We start from the raw sequence: 19677 nt of genomic DNA on the forward strand, positions 1-19677 counted from the left end.
CAAAGGCCCAGAAAGAACCTTTAGACCAGAGGTCTCAAACTCAATTTATCTGGGGGCCACTGGATGCAGAGTCTGGGTGAGGCTGGGCTGCAAGAAAATATTTCTTAAAAAATACTTTTAAATGACTTTATTTTTATTTTCAACACAAAATAAAATCAAAATACAAATGAACAAAATGAGAATTAAGTAAATAAATCTGTCATAAGTAATAACAATGATAATTAGATTTCTCCATTCAGCAACAATGTGTGAGGCAACGTTAATTAAACAATAATTGAAAAAAAATAACGGTTTGAATTGGTCCAGGTTATCGGGGACTGTTATTACTGACGGACAGATGTCGCGGTGTGACTGCAGCCAGGCACGTAGGAAAACCCTCGTCTCCAGGGCAACGTTTCTGTCGCTTTCACTTATTTGCTGCTTTTCCACTATTGCAGGGGTAGGCAACCCAGAATGTTGAAAAATCTATTTTGGTCTAGTGGAAAAGAGGCAAAAATTTTCTTTGCTTGAACCACGCAAGTGACGTCAATGTTCGGCCCTCGAGAGCCATATACCACACCGTGATTGGTGGATTCCTTCAGCTGCGCACACAACACTGTCAGGCGCCATTCATATAAAACTTGCAGGCCGCGTGTCTGAGACCCCTGCTTTAGACTTCAATAGTTTTTTTTTGCTGGATTGCTCTCTTTAATTTTGCTGACATATGTCGGTCAACTTATGGCTTTTTACAATAAAACATTGTCAGGGTTTGGGAGAAAAACTCGTACATATCAAGGGCAGCATAACTTGGTTGGTAGAGTGGCCATGCCAGCAACTTGAGGGTCCCAGGTTCGATTCCCGCTTTTGCCATCCTAGTCCCTGCCGTTGTGTCCTTGGGCAAGGCACTTTACCCACCTGCTCCCAGTGCCACCCACACTGGTTTAAATGTAACTAAGATATTGGGTTTCACTGTGTAAAGCGCTTTGAGTCAATGGAGAAAAGCGCTATATAAATATAATTCACACACATTCACAATGATGTGAGTCGAGGTAGTACATGCGGTTCCTGAGATTTTTAATTTAAAATAAATCTGAAGAAAATTCTAAAAAAAAAATAGGGGGTAACACTTTAGTATAGGGAACATATTCACCTTTAATTAATTGCTTATTCAAGTAACAAATATTTAATTTAAATTTATTTGGACACTAGGGGAACATATAAAGGTTAGTGTTAAGGTTACTAATAAGCAATAATTCTGAGGTTATTGAGGGAATACTCTTAGTTAATGGCTTACTGGCTGTATAATAAGGCCATGCAGGATAAGGCATTAATAAGTACTTAATAATGACTAATTAACAACCAATATGGTACTAATTAGCATGTTAATAAGCAACAAAATAATTTTGAATATGTTTCCCATACTAATGTTGGGACGGCGTGGCGCAGTGGGAGAGTGGCCGTGCGCAACCCGAGGGTCCGTGGTTCAAATCCCACCTACTACCAACCTTGTCACGTCCGTTGTGTCCTGAGCAAGACACTTCACCCTTGCTCCTGATGGGTGCTGGTTGGCGCCTTGCATGGCAGCTCCCTCCATCAGTGTGTGAATGTGTGTGTGAATGGGTAAATGTGGAAGTGGTGTCAAAGCGCTTTGAGTACCTTGAAGGTAGAAAAGCGTTATACAAGTACAACCCATTTATCATTTATTTAAGTAATTGGTTATTCAAGTGACAAAGAATTAATTTAGATTTATTTGGACACTAGAGGAACATATAAAGGTTAGTGTTAAGGTTACTAATAAGCAATAATTCTGAGGTTATTGAGGGAAGACTCTTAGTTAATGGCTTACTGGCTGTATAATAAGGCCATGCAGAATAAGGCATTAATAAGTACTTAATAATGACTAATTAAGAACCAATATGGTACTAATTAGCATGGTAATAAGCAACTAAATAATGGTGAATATGTTCCCCATACTAATGTGTTACCAAATATTATTTTACATTGTCAATATGGGGTATTTAATGTGTGCAGAATATTGAAGACAAAAATAAATGTATTTCATTTTGGTATAAGGATGTGGAAAAAGAGAAATGCTGTAAATACTTTCCGGATGCACTCTATATATGAAATGTCATCTAGGCCAGTAGGTGGCATTGTAACATCATCTTAGAGTGCACCACTACTACTGTAGTAGTGACACGAGTTATCACTCATAACAAAGCTTACCAAAGTGTTGCAAGGACTACTGGGGCCCCTCATCAGAGTGTGTTGCAAGGACTACTGGGGCCCCTCATCAGAGTGTGTTGCAAGGACTACTGGGGCCCCTGAAAGTATGGGTGTGGGCATCTCTACCCCCTCCTTCATTTCCACCTTCAATGTTCTTGTTTCTCAGTTGTCTTGACGATACCTGGCATAATACACCCAATTTGTTTCCCTTTTTTAACGATTAACCTCTTAACAAGTCAGAATTTTGTTATGTAATTTATCCATCCATTTTCTACCGCTTATTCCCTTTCGGGGTCGCTGGCGCCTATCTCAGCTACAATCGGGCGGAAAGCGGGGTACACCCTGGACAAGTCGCCACCTCATCGCAGGGCCAACACAGATAGACAGACAACATTCACACTCACATTCACACACTAGGGCCAATTTAGTGTCGCTAAGTAATTTATGTATTATTCTATTTTTTTCTGATTTGCAACAAGTTATTACACCTCTGATTGCAAATACAGAACCACTCAACACATAGGTATAGTGGGTATTGTACTTTTGTTGCTGATGGTGTTTTGGCGTAGTGACAATAAAATTGTGTTGGATGAACTGCACCTCTTTCTCCTCCTTAAGCGTCATCATTGTTTTATCTGTTGTGACCACTTGTCGAAAATGGTACTGAATAATTTATGTTTATTTTGTTAAAAGTTTAAAGGCCTACTGAAATGAAATTTTTGTTATTCAAACGGGGATAGCAGGTCCATTTCATGTGTCGTACTTGATCATTTCGCAATATTGCCATATTTTTGCTGAAAGGATTTAGTAGAGAACATCGACGATAAAGTTCGCAACTTTTGGTCGCTAATAAAAAAGCCTTGCCTGTACCGGAAGTAGCAGACGATGTGCGCGTGGCGTCACATCCTCACATTGTTGATAATCATAGCCACCAGCAGCAAGAGCGATTCGGACCGAAAAGGCGATGATTTCCCAATTAATTTGAAAGGATGAAATATTTGTGGATGAGGAAAGTTAGAGTGAAGCACTAGAAAAAAAAAAGGGAAAAAAAGGTGACGGCAGTAGGAGCGATTCAGATGTTATTAGACACATTTACTAGGATAATTCTGGAAAATCCCTTATATGCTTATTTTGTTACTAGTGTTTTAGTGAGATTATAAAGTCATACCTGAAAGTCAGGGCTGCGGTGACCGCCAGTGTCTCTGAGGGAAGCCATATGGAGGAGCCAAGAAAGTCACAGCTGCCTTTTTGACAGCTGCTGCAGGAGGACGCAAACTCCGCTCAAGTCTCCGGTAAGAGCCGACTTTATATCATAATTTTCTCATCCAAAAACTTGCTGGTTGACGTGGTAGAGAAACATGTTCGCTTGACCGCTCCGTTCCAAATTAAAGCTTCACAAAAACAAAGAAACACCGGCTGTGTTTTGGTTGCTAAAGGCAGCTGCAATCCAACGCTTTCCACCAACAGCATTCTTCTTTATAGTCTCCATTATTAATTGAAAAAATTGCAAAAGATTCAGCAACGCAGATGTCCAAAATACTGTGTAATTATGCGATTAAATCAGACGACTTTTAGCCGTGAGTGGTGCTGGGCTAAAATGTCAGCTCCAACCAATAACGTCACAAGCACGCGTCAACATTTTCGCGACATTTTCAACAGGATACCTCACGGGAAATTTAAAATTATAATTTAGTAAACTGAACCGGCCGTATTGGCATGTGTTGCAATGTTAATAGTTCATCATTGATATATAAACTATCCGTCTGCGTGGTGGGTAGTAGTGGCTTTCAGTAGGCCTTTGAGTTGGATTTTGTGCGGTGCATAGAATTTTTGTTTGCACAGAAAAAGGGGAGCAGTGCGCTATTGGGCACCATAGAGTGGTGTTTTTCAACCTTTTTTGAGCCAAGGCATAGTTTTGTCATTGATAAAACGTAAACAAATGAAACTCAGCAGCCGGTATTTACAGTAAAAAGTCGTTCTCACAATTGTTTGATATAATGGTTAGCAATAGCTCATCTCAAAGTAGGTGTACTGTCACGAACTGTCACATCACACCGTGACTTATTTTTAGGTTTTTGGTGTTTTCCTGTGTGTACTGTTTACTATTTTGTTGTTGATTGTCACGTCATGTCCGGATGTACTTTGTGGACGCCGTCTGCTGCTCCACACGCTGTAAGTCTTTGCTGTCGTCCAGCATTCTGTATTTGTTTACTTTGCAGCCAGTTCAGTTTTAGTTTCGTTTTGCGTAGCCATCCCTAAGCCTCGATGGCTTTTCTTAGCGACACTCGCCTTTTGTTTATTTTTGGTTTAAGCATTAGATATCTTTTTACCTGCACGCTGCCTCCCGCTGTTGTCTGCATTTTGTGATCACGACAAACCGTGTTCCCGACATCCACAAAGCATACTACTAATAGCTACTGATATGGAAGAGTATTACACAGTTACTTTGCCGCGCTCGAGACAGCACCGATGTCATGATCCGTGATCCGGATCATGTTTAGTTGAGTTATGTTCTGTTAGTTTTGGACTTCTTTAGTTCCTAATTGCACTTCCTTTTTTGTTTTGTCACTATGGTTACTTATGATTTGCACCTGCCTCTGAAGGGGACACACCTGTGTCTAATCATGAGACACTATTTAAGCCTGCCTTCTTGACCACTCGTCCTGGCTTATTTGTTTGCGGTATGCAACTATCATATTGGTTTTTTCCTGTTCTTGATTCCTGTTCTGATTCCTGTGCTAAGTTGTTGCCTTAGCTTCCCGCGCGTTCGGCACACTTTTTCTTTTGTTTGTTTCTGTCTGTTTAGTACCGTGTATTATTTATTAAATGAGATCCTACCTTAAACGTTTTCGTCCGGAGTGTCCGTGTTGCTTTGGAGGAACAATCCCGCATAAAGATGCGACCCCCACGTGACAACTGACACTCAACAATGGCACTTTATTTACGGATTATAAGTACTGGTTTGCAAAAATATTTTTAACCCAGACGCACTAACCCCTCTGCCACAAGCGGTAGAAAATGGATGGATGGATGGATGGATTTTTAACCCAATTAAGTAAAATTACGTTATCTCCCACGGCTCACCAGACAATATCTCACCATACACTCATATGCTGCGGCACAGTGGTTGAAAAACTCTGTCTTATAGCGAACATTGGACTGTGGACCAAACTTTTTTTTCAGAAGGGGATAAGGGGGTTGTTTAAACGATTAAAATGTTAATATTGTATGACTTGTGTCTTTATTTTAACTGACATCACGTCTGGCTCACGTCCCACTCAAAAAATGTGTGGTGGTCACGCCAGTGTCTGTTCTCAATGGGTACTAGGGCTGTGAATCTTTGGGTGTCCCATGATTCGATTCACTATCGATTCTTGGGGTCACGATTCGATAATATATCGATTTTTTCGATTCGATTCGATTCTCGATTCAAAAACAATATTTTTCCTATTCAAAACGATCCTGTATTCATTCAATACATAGGATTTCAGCAGGATCTACCCCAGTCTGCTGATATGCAAGCAGAGTAGTAGATTTAAAAAAATAAAAATAAAAAAAGATTTTATAATTGTAAAGGACAATGTTTTATCAACTGATTGCAATAATGTAAATTTGTTTCAACTATTAAACGAACCAAAAATATCACTAATTTTATCTTTGTGAAAACATTGGACACAGTGTGTTGTCAAGCTTATGAGATGCGATGCAAGTGTAAGCCACTGTGACACTATTGTTCTTTTTTTAATTTTTATAAATGTCTAATGATAATGTCAATGAGGGATTTTTAATCACTGCTATGCTGAAATTATAACTAATATTGATACTGTTGTTGATAATATTCATTTTTGTTTCACTACTTTTGGTTTGTTCTGTGTCATGTTTTTGTCTCCTCTCAATTGCTCTGTTTATTGCAGTTCTGAGTGTTGCTGGGTCAGGTTTGGTTTTGGAATTGGATTGCATTGTTATGGTATTGCAGTGTAGTGGTTTGTTGGATTGATAAAAAAATCTATATACATAAAAAAAAGCCAAAAAACTAAACAAAAAAAAAATCTATTTTAAAAAAAATGAAAATCGATTCTAAATCACACAACGTATTGGAATCGATTTTTTCCCACACCCCTACTATTCATCATTTAGTTTTTCTCAAAGACAAATGCCCTATACTTGTGTTGTTTTTGGCTGTACGAACCGCTCAAATCGCGAAAAGGATAAATGTTTCTTCACAGTTTCTCAAAAGGTAATAATAATAATAATAATAATAATAATAATGGAGGGCTTCACGGTGGAAGAGGGGTTAGTGCGTCTGCCTCACAATACGAAGTTCCTGCAGTACTGGGTTCAAATCCAGACACGGGATCTTTCTGTGTGGAGTTTGCATGTTCTATGGGTTCCCTCCGGGTACTCCGGCTTCCTCCCACTTCCAAAGACATGCACCTGGGGATAGGTTCAATGGCAACACTAAATGGGCCCTAGTGTGTGAATGTGAGTGTGAATGTTGTCCGTCTATCTGTGTTGGCCCTGCGATGAGGTGGCGACTTGTCCAGGGTGTACCCTACCTTCCGCCCGATTGTAGCTGAGATAGGCGCCAGCGCCCCCCGCGACCCCATAAAAGGGAATAAGCGGTAGAAAATGGATGGATGGATAATAATAATGGATTAGATTTATATAGCGCTTTTGGAGACACTCAAAGCACTTCACAGAGAAGTGAGAACCCATCATTCCTTCACTCCACATTCACACCTGGTGGTGGTAAGCTACATTTGTAGCCCGAAGAGCGCAAGATTTTACAAAAGGACGGTGGGAAAAGAAGCACTAGTCCAAGGGAGTGCAGCCAAAGAATGCACAAGTTTGCAGTGAGTGTTGGAGATCTTTTTTCTTTGCCCTGTACTTTGCAGTAATTTGTTGGGGCAACAGCACCAGCAAAAGGGACTTGACAAACTGATCCGGAGAGCCGGCCAAACCATTGGCAAACAGTTGGAGACGTTTGTGTCAGTGAGGGATAGGAGGACACTGGACAAACTGCTGCCCATCATGGACAATCCTGCCCACTCAATCCACCAGATAATTGAGGGACACCGGAGTTCATAATCCAACAGGCTCCTTCAGCTTCGTTCCCACAGTGTTCGATTCAAGTTGTATAATCACTCGCCATACAGCAGTAGATGATATCTGTCTATTACCTGACACCTTCTATGTTTGCTACTTCTCTTTGTTTATAAGGTCTATTTTCTGCTGGATCAACTCTCTATTTTTTGCTGCAGCTGTCACATATACTGTAATAGTGTACATGGTATTGATATATATTGTATATATGATATAGACATAATATGATATAATCCATCCATCCATTTTCTACCGCTTATTCCCTTTTCGGGTCACGGGGGGCGCTGGCGCCTATCTCAGCTACAATCGGGCGGAAGGCAGGGTACACCCTGGACAAGTCGCCACCTCATCGCAGGGCCAACACAGACAGACAGACAACATTCACACTCACATTCACACACTAGGGCCAATTTAGTGTTGCCAATCAACATATCCCCAGGTGCATGTTTTTGGAGGTGGTAGGAAGCCGGAGTACCCGGAGGGAACCCACGCATTCACGGGGAGAACATGCAAACTCCACACAGAAAGATCCCGAGCCTGGATTTGAACCCAGGACTGCAGGAACTTCGTATTGTGAGGCAGACACAATAACCCCTCTTCCACCGTGAAGCCCCCAATATGATATAATATATCAGTATATATAATATAATAATAATGATAATAAATGTTATTTGGTATAGCGATTTTATGAATATAAAACAGTTCAAAATAATATAAAATACAGGAAATATAAAAGAAATACATTGTAAAATACATAATAATACAGGATAATTACAAGACGGGACATTACAAGACACAGCACACTAATCACTGGTTAAAAGCAGATCTGAATAGGTGTGTTTTGAGAAGGCTTTTGAAGGTGCCAAGATATACTCTACATATACTATGTAAATATTACGTATATATGTTATATTTTATATCGCTATATTTAGTCTATTTATACCTACATTTTCCTTTCCATCCTTACACTTTCCGTCATTGAAACTGAGCTACTGTGTGGAACAATTTCCCTTGTGGATCATTAAAGTTTGTTTACGTCTCAATCTATGATCACTTTGTTAAAGGTCTGTTTGATACACTTTTAACGTTTAGTATTATCTTGATATTATTTTGTATTTCTTAAAACACATTTTTTTTGACAAGTGTTTCGAAAAGCACCAACTTGGCAGGTCTAATCAAAAAAGGAAGCGAATGTCAGGAAAACCTAATACTGACGGCAACTATCATAGATGAACCTTTAGCTCACAGACAATGTTGACATCCACAGTTATATTTTGATACATACGGGAAAAACACACATAAAGAGCGGGTGCAACAGCAAACAGGCGGTAGACGTAGATACCCGAGCAAAAACGATGCATATTTATCCGTGAGAAACTTGGTCTCAAATGAGATTTTCTTCTTTAAACGGGGATAGCAGGTCCATTCTATGTGTCATACTTGATCATTTCGCGATATTGCCATATTTCTGTTGAAATAATTTAGTAGAGAACATCGACGATAAACTTTGCAACTTTTGGTGCTGATAAAAAAGCCTTGCCTTTACCGAAAGTCGCAGACGATGACGTCACAAGGGTGAGGGCTCCTCACGTCCTCACATTGTTTTTAATGGGAGCCTCCACCAACTAGAGGTATTCGGACCGAGAAAACGACAATTTTCCCATTAATTTGAGTGAGGATGAAAGATTTGTGGATGATGATATTGATAGCGAAGTACTAGGAAATCAATTGCATTGGGACGGATTCAGATGTTTTTAGATACATTTACTAGGATAATTCTGGGAAATCCCTTATCTTTCCATTGTGTTGCTAGTGTTTTAGTGAGATTAAATAGTACCTGATAGTCGGAGGGGTGTGTCCAAGGGTGTCTTGAAGCCAGTGTCTGAGGGAAGTCACGGCAGATACAAGGACGGCGCAAACTCCACAGATCTCCAGTAAGAGGCAACTTTTTAACACAATTTTCTCACCGAAACCTGCCGGTTGACAAGTGGTCAGAAATCATGTTCTCTTGACCGCTCTGATCCATAGTAAAGCTTCACCTCTGTGAATTTTGAACAAGGAATCACCGTGTGTTTGTGTGGCTAAAGGCTAAAGCTTCCCAACTCCATCTTTCTACTTTGACTTCTCCATTATTAATTGAACAAATTGCAAAAGATTCACAGATGTCCAAAATACTGTGTAATTGCGCGATGAAAATAGACGACTTTTAGCCGTAATTGGTGCTGCGCTAATATTTAATGACAGTCTGTGACATCACACGCACGCGTCATCATTTCGCGACGTTTTCAGCAAGAAACTCCGCGGGAAATTTTAAATTGCAATTTAGTAAACTAAAAAGGCCGTATTGGCATGTGTTGCAATGTTAATATTTCATCATTGATGTATAAACTATCAGACTGCGTGGTGGGTAGTAGTGGGTTTCAGTAGGCCTTTAACCCAGCCACACACAAAGAAATTGTAGACCTCCATGCTTTTCCAAGTTTTAATTGGTTTTGTCGTGTAGAATGGCGTCTGGGGCGCAATATAGTTCCGCATGTCTGGGAATGCGACCGACAGATAATCCTTGATATCACTCGACTTGACAAATCTTCTGTTGATAAACTAAAGCAGTGGTTCTCAAATGGGGGTACGCATACCCCTGGGGGTACTTGAAGGTATGCCAAGGGGTATGTGAGATTTATAAAAAAATATTGTAAAAATAGCAACAGTTCAAAAAGCCTTTATAAGTATATTTATTGAATAATAATTCAACAACGGTGGCAGAGGGGTTAGTGCGTCTGCCTCACAATACGAAGTTCCTGCAGTCCTGGGTTCAAATCCAGGCTTGGGATCTTTCTGTGTGGAGTTTGCATGTTCTCCCCGTGACTGCGTGGGTTCCCTCCGGGTACTCCGGCTTCCTCCCACCTCCAAAGACATGCACCTGGGGATAGGTTGATTGGCAACACTAAATTGGCCCTAGTGTGTGAATGTGAGTGTGAATGTTGTCTGTCTATCTGTGTTGGCCCTGTGATGAGGTGGCGACTTGTCCAGGGTGTACCCTACCTTCCGCCCGATTGTAGCTGAGATAGGCGCCAGCGCCCCCCGCGACCCCGAAAGGGAATAAGCGGTAGAAAATGGATGGATGGATGGATGGATGGATGAAAGTAAGTTTATAAAATGTGAAAAAGAAATACAACAATGCAATATTCAGTGTTGACAGCTAGATTTTTTGTGGACATGTTCCATAAATATTGATGTTCAAGATTTCTTTTTTTGTGAAGAAATGTTTAGAATGAAGTTGATGAATCCGGATGGATCTTTATTACAATCCCCAAAGAGGGCACTTTAAGTTGATGATTACTTCTATGTGTAGAAATCTTTATTTATAATTGAATCACTTGTTTATTTTTCAACAAGTTTTTTGTTATTTTCATATCTTTTTTTCCAAATAGTTCAAGAAAGACCACTACAAATGAGCAATATTTTGCACTGTTATACAATTTAATAAATCAGAAACTGATGACATAGTGCTGTATTTTACTTCTTTATGTCTTTTTTTTCAACCAAAAATACTTCGCTCTGATTAGGGGGACTTGAATTAAAAAAATGTTCACATCACTGAAAAAAGGTTGAGAACCACTGAACTAAAGGGCTCTATTTAATTGTATAGCTAGAATTTTGGCTCCTAAGTTGTTTTTTTTTACAGTAAGTGGAGCACATTTGAGTGATGTCAGACGCGAATACAGTGGCCACACCTGCAGCACACCTGTCCCAAACCTGACTAAATAACAAGTTACGGTAAATGTCATATTATATAATGAAATGACACGAGGTTATGAGAGTTTTGGCTCACTTATAAGGACAACAACAAAAAATATTCTTTTTCATACACTATGTACTACAGTATTGTATGTCTGGGTGGAGGTCCTGCTTTGGAAATCAGATATCGCATTTAGTTCCCATTAAAACATTCACATGTTGCACAATGAGATGCAAGCATGGGATCATGTGTACATTCCTGCAACTTTCTGTTTGAAAAATATACATTTTTATTAGTATTTCTTTAATATACAAAGGTCCTGGGTTTAGACCTGGACTTGGGATCTTTCTGTGTGGAGTTTGCATGTTCTCCCCGTGACTGCGTGGGTTCCCTCCGGGTACGCCGGCTTCCTCCCACTTCCAAAGACATGCACCTGGGGATAGGTTGATTGGCAACACTAAATTGGCCCTAGTGTGTGAATGTTGTCTGTCTATCTGTGTTGGCCCTGCGATGAGGTGGCGACTTGTCCAGGGTGTACCCCGCCTACCGCCCGAATGCAGCTGAGGTAGGCTCCAGCACCCTTCTCGACCCCGAAAGGGACAAGCGGTAGAAAATGGATGGATGGATAATATAATAAAATAATTTCATTGATTAATATTTATAAACTAAGATCAGAATAAGCACACATCTGGTGGATAAATCATAGTGTAACGACCTGGAATTACACGTTATGTGTGGTGTTGGAGTTGTCCCGACTTTTTGTGTGGCTGTAAACGCATCGTAAAATGTGTTGGTGCGAGTGAGAAAGAGCGAGCGGGTGCTGTTGATATGACAGATGGGGCGGTATGGCGTAGTGCAGAACTGGGCAAATTACGGCCCGGGGGCCACATGCGGCCCTTTAAACTTTTCGATCCGGCCCGCCGGACATTCCCAAATAATTTTTTTTAGATCTTTAACAGTCCTGGGTTCAAATCCAGGCTCTGGATCTTTCTGTGTGGAGTTTGCATGTCCTCCCCGTGAATGCGTGGGTTCCCTCCTCCCACTTCCAAAGACATGCACCTGGGGATAGGTTGATTGGCAACACTAAATTGGCCCTAGTGTGTGAATGTGAGTGTGAATGTTGTCTGTCTATCTGTGTTGGCCCTGCGATGAGGTGGCGACTTGTCCAGGGTGTACCCGGGCTTCCGCCCGATTGTAGCTGAGATAGGCGCCAGCGCCCCTCGCGACCCCGAAAGGGAATAAGCGGTAGGAAATGGATGGAAGTTCGAAAGTGTAGCTGCCATTATGATGTGCAGTCATGTTTTCTAATGACCGTGTTTCAATGGTTGGAATCTGCGCTTTTGCATGATATTTGCATGATATTCTAGTTACTGTGGTAATCTAAATAGTTCTTATGGTAATCTAATAAATTCCATCCATCCATCCATTTACCACCGCTTGTCCCGTTCGGGGTCGCTGGAGCTTATCTCAGTTGCATTCAGGCAGAAGGTACACCCTGGACAAGTCGCCTCCTCATCGCAGGGCAATCTAATTGGTGACTATGGTCAACTTAATTAGTTAATCTAAGTCACAGCAGCTCAGACGAGGCACCAGGCGGTGTGGGTGGGGAGCGTTTCCACAGGATGTTTCCAGAGCGGCCAGTCTGAAATGCGCGTGTCAGGGACACATTTGAGGTCCTCTCCAAGGTTCTCATAGTTATCATCGTCACTGGCGTCCCACTGGGTGTAAATTCTCCTTGCCCTTACGTGGGTTCTTCCGAGGATGTCGCAGTCGTAGTGGTTTGTGCAGTCCTTTGAGACATTTGTGATTTAGGGCTATATAAATAAACATTGATTGATTGATGAATAATAAAAAAGCGCGATGTAAAAAAATTGAATCCATTGTTATTATTAGATGACAAAGCTGGTTTTGGTTTGGTTTGTACGGCAGAAAACGTCTAGTTTTGCGAGCTAGACATTTTTTTACCAATGTTTTTGGTCATGTGATTAGTAAAGACTTTTGCTCGATCAAGTCATCGATGGAATTCATGTCGTCCTTAAAGCGTCTCGACAGACGTTAAAATAACTGAACAGTGATAACGAAAACAGTTTTCTCCGTTGCGACCGCGTGTCGTCAGTTACTATGAAAATTGTTGTGCGCTTATTTTTTTTATTTGAGAGGGACAAGCGGTAGAAAATGGATGGATGGATGGATGGATTTTGTGCTTGGCATAGTTTTGCGGTGCGCAGAGGACGCGTGAGCAGTGCCCAATTGCACCGGTGCACACCTTAGAGGGAATGTTGAGCTAGTTTCATGATCCGTTACCTGGGTAATGGCATGGTTTATGTTTGGTAGTTTTTCTGTTTTAGTCTGTTTCCTGGCTGCACCCTGTTTCCCTGTTGGTTTCCATGGGCACTGATTCTCCTCACCATTGAAGTGAAGTGAATTATATTTATATACCGCTTTTTCTCTAGTGACTCAAAGCGCTTTACAAAGTGAAACCCAATATCTATTTTTTTACATATAAACCAGTGTGGGTGGCACTGGGAGCAGGTGGGTAAAGTGTCTTGCCCAAGGACACAATGGCAGTGACGAGGATGGCGGAAGCGGGAATCGAACCTGCAACCCTCAAGTTGCTGACACGGCCGCTCTACCAACCGAGCTATACCGCCTTTCTTAAGTTTGCAGTTAGTGTTCCCACCAGGTGTTTTGGTTATCAATCAATCAATCAATCAATAAATCAATCAATCAATGTTTATTTATCTAGCCCTAAATCACAAGTGTCTCAAAGGGCTGCACAAACCACAACAACAATCACTCACCAAGCAGTAGTTCCTGGGTCAATGTTTGCTTTAGGCAACATTTACCTTCTCCTGGTTTTTCTCCTTGCCGTAGTGATTTTTGTACACACTCGCATTCCTCGTTTTTTCACCCTTAGGGACATTTTGTGCCTTTTTTTAGCTCCACGCTTGCTAGTATCCTCAGGTTTGTGTTTTTGTCCTGTGTTTAATTTATTATAAACCTTAATCTTACCTGCACACTACTCCTGATTGTCTTCTGCCTTGGAAGGAACGCTACCCCAAAGACGTAACGGGAAAAACTACCCAACATAAATCATGCCATGACCCGGGGTAACGGATCATGACATCCAGGCCAGTGTTTTTCAACCTTTTTTTGAGCCAAGGCACATTTTTTGCATTGAAAAAATCCGGAGGTACACCACAAGCAGAAATCATTAAAAAAAGAAAATCAAGTACACAGTAAAAAGTCGTTGTCGCAATAGTTGGATATGACTTTAAAGCATAACCAAGCATGCAACACTATAGCTCTTGTCTCAAAGTAGGTGTACTGTCACCAGTTGTCACATCACACCTTGACTTATTTTGACTGTTTTGCTGTTTTGCTGTTTTCCTGTGTGTAGTGTTTTACTTCTTGTCTTGGGCTCCTATTTTGGTGGCTTTTTCAAATTTTTTTGGTATTTTCCTGTAGCAGTTTAATGTCTTCCTTTGAGCGATAGTTCCCGCATCTACTTTTTTTTCGAGATCAAGATTATTTCAGGTGTTTTTCATCCTTCTTTGTGGGGACATTGGTAATTGTCATGTCATGTTTGGATGTATGTTGTGGACGCCGTCTTTGCTCCACAGTAAGTCTTTGCTGTCGTCCACCATTCTGTTTTTGTTTACTTTGTAGCCCGTTCAGTTTTAGTTTTGTTCTGCATGCTTCAATGCCTTTTCTTAGGGGCACTCACCTTTTGTTTATATTTGGTTTAAGCATTAGACACCTCTTTACCTGCACCCTGCCTCCCGCTGTTTCCGACATCTACAAAGCAATTAGCTACCGGCTGCCGCCTACTGATATGGAAAAGTATTACATGGTTCCTGTGTGTAGGGTTTTAGTTCTTGTCTTGAGGTCCTATTTTGGTGGCTTTTCCTGTTTTGTTGGTATAGCAGTTTCATGTCTTCCTTGAACGGTAATGCCCGCACCTGGTTTGTTTTGGCAATCAAGTCTATTTAAGTTGTGCGGACGCTACCTTCCTTTGTCCGGACATTGTTGATTGTCGTGTCGTGTACGGATGTACTTTATGGACGCCGTGCGCTCCACGCGGCGTAAGTCTTTGCTGTCGTCCAGCATTCTGTTTTTGTTTACTTTGCAGCGAGTTCAGTTTTAGTTTGGTTTTGCATAGCCATCCCCAAGCTTCGATACCTTTTCTTAGCGGCACTCGCCTTTTGTTTATTTTTGGTTTCAGCGTTAGAAACCTTTTTACCTGCACACTGCCTCCCGCATGTTGTGATCACGACAAACCATTTTCCCGACATCTACAAAGCAATTAACTACCTGCTGCCACCTACTGATATGGAAGAGTATTACATGGTTCCTGTGTGTCGGGTTTTAGTTCTTGTCTTGCGCTCCTATTTCGGTGGCCTTTCCTGTTTTGTTGGTATAGCAGTTTCATGTCTTCTTTGAACGCTATTGCCCGCACCTGCTTTGTTTTGGCAATCAAGACTATTACCTTCCTTTGTCCGGACATTGTTGATTGTCGTGTCGTGTACGGATGTACTCTATGGACGCTGTGCGCTCCACGCGGCATAAGTCTTTGCTGTCGTCCAACATTCTGTTTTTGTTTACTTTGCAGGGAGTTCAGTTTTAGTTTCGTTTTGCATAGCCATCCCCAAGCTTCGATACCTTTTCTTAGCGGCACTCGCCTTTTGTTTATTTTTGGTTTCAGTGTTAGAAACCGTATTACCTGCACACTGCCTGCCGCATGTTGTGATCACGACAAACCATGTTCCCCAAATCTACAAAGCAATTAACTACCTGCTGCCACCTACTGATATGGAAGAGTATTACATGGTTCCTGTGTGTCGGGTTCTAGTTCTTGTCTTGCGCTCCTATTTCGGTGGCTTTTCCTATTTTGTTGGTATAGCAGTTTCATGTCTTCCTTGAACGCTATTGCCCGCACCTGCTTTGTTTTGGCAATCAAGTCTATTTAAGTTGTGCGGACGCTACCTTCCTTTGTCCGGACATTGTTGATTGTCGTGTCGTGTACGGATGTACTTTATGGACGCCGTGCGCTCCACGCGGCGCAAGTCTTTGCTGTCGTCCAGCATTCTGTTTTTGTTTACTTTGCAGCGAGTTCTGTTTTAGTTTCGTTTTGCATAGCCATCCCCAAGCTTCGATACCTTTTCTTAGCGGCACTCGCCTTTTGTTTATTTTTGGTTTCAGTGTTAGAAACCGTATTACCTGCACACTGCCTCCCGCATATTGTGATCACGACAAACCATGTTCCCGACATCTACAAAGCAATTAACTACCTGCTGCCACCTACTGATATGGAAGAGTATTACATGGTTCCTGTGTGTCGGGTTTTAGTTCTTGTCTTGAGCTCATATTTCGGTGGCTTTTCCTGTTTTGTTGGTATAGCAGTTTCATGTCTTCCTTGAACGGTATTGCCCGCACCTGCTTTGTTTTGGCAATCAAGTCTATTTAAGTTGTGCGGACGCTACTTTCCTTTGTAAGGACATTGTTGATTGTCGTGTCACGTACGGATGTACTTTATGGACGCCGTGCGCTCCACGCGGCGTAAGTCTTTGCTGTCGTCCAGCATTCTGTTTTTGTTTACTTTGCAGGGAGTTCAGTTTTAGTTTCGTTTTCCATAGCCATCCCCAAGCTTCGATACCTTTTCTTAGCGGCACTCGCCTTTTGTTTATTTTTGGTTTCAGCGTTACAAACCTTTTTACCTGCACACTGCCTCCCGCATGCTGTGATCACGACAAACCATGTTCCCGACATCTACAAAGCAAATAACTACCTGCTGCCATCTACTGATATAGAAGAGTATTACACGGTTACTCTGCCGAGTTCTAGACAGCACAGATACTCAACAACAACACAAAATTTGCAGACTATAGTTAGTGGTCTGCAAAAAATATTTTTAACCCAAATAGGTGAAATTAGATCATCTCCCACGGCACACCAAACTGTATCTCACGGGACTGTGGTTGAAAAACATTGATTTAAGCCTCTTTGCGTGTTGCCATCATGGCTGGATTGATTATTTTTCCCTTCCACGAAGGAGTCACGTCACTGAATACAAGCAATACACGACGGCCCCGGCGCTCACCGTGGTCGTCCTGTTGTGGTTGTAGCGCTCGTCTCCACCCTCCACGTTGACCTTGGTGTAGCTGTTGGGCGAGTTGAGCCAGCGCGTCTTCTCCCTCTGCTGCCGCTGCAGGAGGAACTTGAAGGGCAACCGCGTGGCGTCCATGTCCTCCTCGAACATAAACGCAGTGACGGTGGCGGGGATCTCCACGTCGCTCTTGTGCCTGGGCTTCTCTCGCACAATTGGATGGCGATAGGCGTAACCTGTCCTGTAGCCCTGCGAAGGACGTCAGAAAGGAAGCTTAGGTAGCGAGTCAGGACATAACAAAGCCACTCCAAAACGATCTCCCTGTGCGCCCACCAGGTTATCCAGCATCCTCATCAGAGACTCAAACTCCAGCTCGCCGACCTTCCACTTCACCGGGCTGCTCATGTTGGTGGAAAATGTTGCGGCCACCTCGTGCACACGTGTTTTGTACTTCTCTTGATCGAGCACGATCAGGTTGTCTATGGTGCCGGCACATGAGATGGCGTTCACCTAAACACAAATGAGGCCATATTACGAAACACCTTTGATAGTAGGCAGGCCTTTTTAGATACATAGATAGATAGATAGATAGATAGATAGATAGATAGATAGATAGATAGATAGATAGATAGATAGATAGATAGATAGATAGATAGATAGATAGATAGATAGATAGATAGATAGATAGATAGATAGATAGATAGATAGATAGATAGTACTTTGTTGATTCCTTTAGTAGAGTTCCCTCAGGAAAATTTAAAATTTGATGTTTTTTTTATCACCAATTGTGCAAAAACTATTGTGCAGAAAATGCTCTCCATGCTGATGTATTGCTGCTCGCGTGCAAAGCATGGACCTGTCCTAATCTGCCTCAGGGAGAAAAAATGTCATTTCGAAAAAGACAACAACACGAGGAATAAACCATACATGCTTGAGGGATTGATTTATAGAAATTAAGCTGGGCTTTGCTGTTGGATAAGTATTGTTTTTTTTGCTTTTTTGTTCACCCAGGATATTTGGACAATCACAAACAATGAATACGAAAAGTGACAAGCGTTATATTACAGTTGTACCTGGTTTTTGTATGGCTTACTATTCACGAAAAATGTTTGATAGGAAGTTGGCAGTGCTTTTTGCGTGTCGTCTCTGCCAAACATTGATTGTAACAAAGGAAACTAGTTTGTCTGCTAATTGCAGACAAACTAGTTTCCTTAGAACTGTTACTGCCGGAAAACCTTTTTAAAGAACTTTAAAGTCATAATCATGAGTTAAGAAAGTCAAATTTATGAGCTAAAAAAGCCATAATCGTGAGATTAAAAAAAAAAAGTCGAAATTGTGAGATAAAAACAATCAAAATCATGAGATTAAAAATGAACAATGAGATAAAAAGCCATAACTATAAGGTAAAACGTTTTAATTATGATAATAAGAAATTCATAATTATGGAATAAAAAAGGAAAACTCCATCTGATAATTTTGACTTATCTTAAAATTTTGATTTTTTTATCTAACAATTTGGACTTTTTATTCATAATTGTGACTTTTTATCTCATTATTTCGACGTTTTATCTCATAATTCCGACTTTTTTTGTCCTTATTTCAACGTTTTATCTCGTAATTGGTGTCCGTCCCCTTTCTTTGAGTCAACCGAGCACAGTGCTCCCTGCAGTGTCTATGCTCTATGTCAGAGGTCGGGAACCTTTTTGGCTGAGAGAGCCATACAAGCCAAATATTTTTAAAAGTATTTCCGTAAGAGCCATATAATTTTTTTTTTTTATAACACTGAATACAACTATATGCGTGCATTTTTAAGAAAGACCAATATTTTTTGAGTAGAATAAGTCTCTTATTCTTTTTAATAACGTTGTTATTCTGAGGCTAACCAAAAATAAATAAAATACTTATTTCCATTAATGAGACTTATTGAACAGGTGCGGTAGAAACCGGGTGGATGGATGAAAATGTTTTATATTTTGAACGTTATTTTTGACACTGTGATTACAAGCGGAATTATTCATTACTTATCGCGTTAAGCAATGTCAGCTAAGATTTATCTGAGAGCCAGAAGCAGTCATCAAAAGAGCCACATATGGCTCCCTACCCCTGTTCTATGTTCACCTGATGAGGCGTTCAGGCACACTGCGTAACTCTGACTGTTAGTAAAACAGTCTTTGTGCTTTTTTTTTTTTTTTTTGAGTACAGCTGCAAAATAAGCTACCATCGGGCCAAAGAAAGCACTTTGATTAAAAACAAAAAGAAAAGAGGTGAGAAACACTACTGATTTCAAGAAAGAACCTTAACTTACAGACACGTTTGTATATTTGTATTCGGCCTGTGGTTCATCAAAAATCAAAAAGTCCATATAATGAGGTGGTGTCCTTGTGTCCATCCCTTCCCCTTTCTCCCTCGCTGATCATTGCCGTACATTCAAAAGTTAGTAGCATCACTCATTTGTATTTGTTAAGTAAATTCATTTTTTTAGGCCCATGTTAAGCGTTTTTGATTAAATTAAGCAAAATGACGG

General features: G+C 41.0%; 1 protein-coding gene across 7 annotated transcripts in view; it reads right to left on the minus strand.

The window, feature by feature from the left end:
- The window catches only part of add3a (adducin 3 (gamma) a), a 328092-nt gene that overhangs the window by 56272 nt on the left and 252143 nt on the right, over positions 1 to 19677 (minus strand). For all 7 annotated transcript variants that reach the window (XM_061880493.1, XM_061880494.1, XM_061880495.1 and 4 more), the window contains 2 exons: positions 17487 to 17663; positions 17148 to 17402 (listed from right to left, as the gene is read on the minus strand). In XM_061880493.1, coding sequence (XP_061736477.1) covers positions 17148 to 17402; positions 17487 to 17663 — 432 coding nt within the window. The remainder of the gene's footprint in view (positions 1 to 17147; positions 17403 to 17486; positions 17664 to 19677) is intronic.

The sequence above is a fragment of the Nerophis ophidion genome, linkage group LG20, assembly GCF_033978795.1.
Source record: "Nerophis ophidion isolate RoL-2023_Sa linkage group LG20, RoL_Noph_v1.0, whole genome shotgun sequence".
Taxonomy (NCBI): domain Eukaryota; kingdom Metazoa; phylum Chordata; class Actinopteri; order Syngnathiformes; family Syngnathidae; genus Nerophis; species Nerophis ophidion.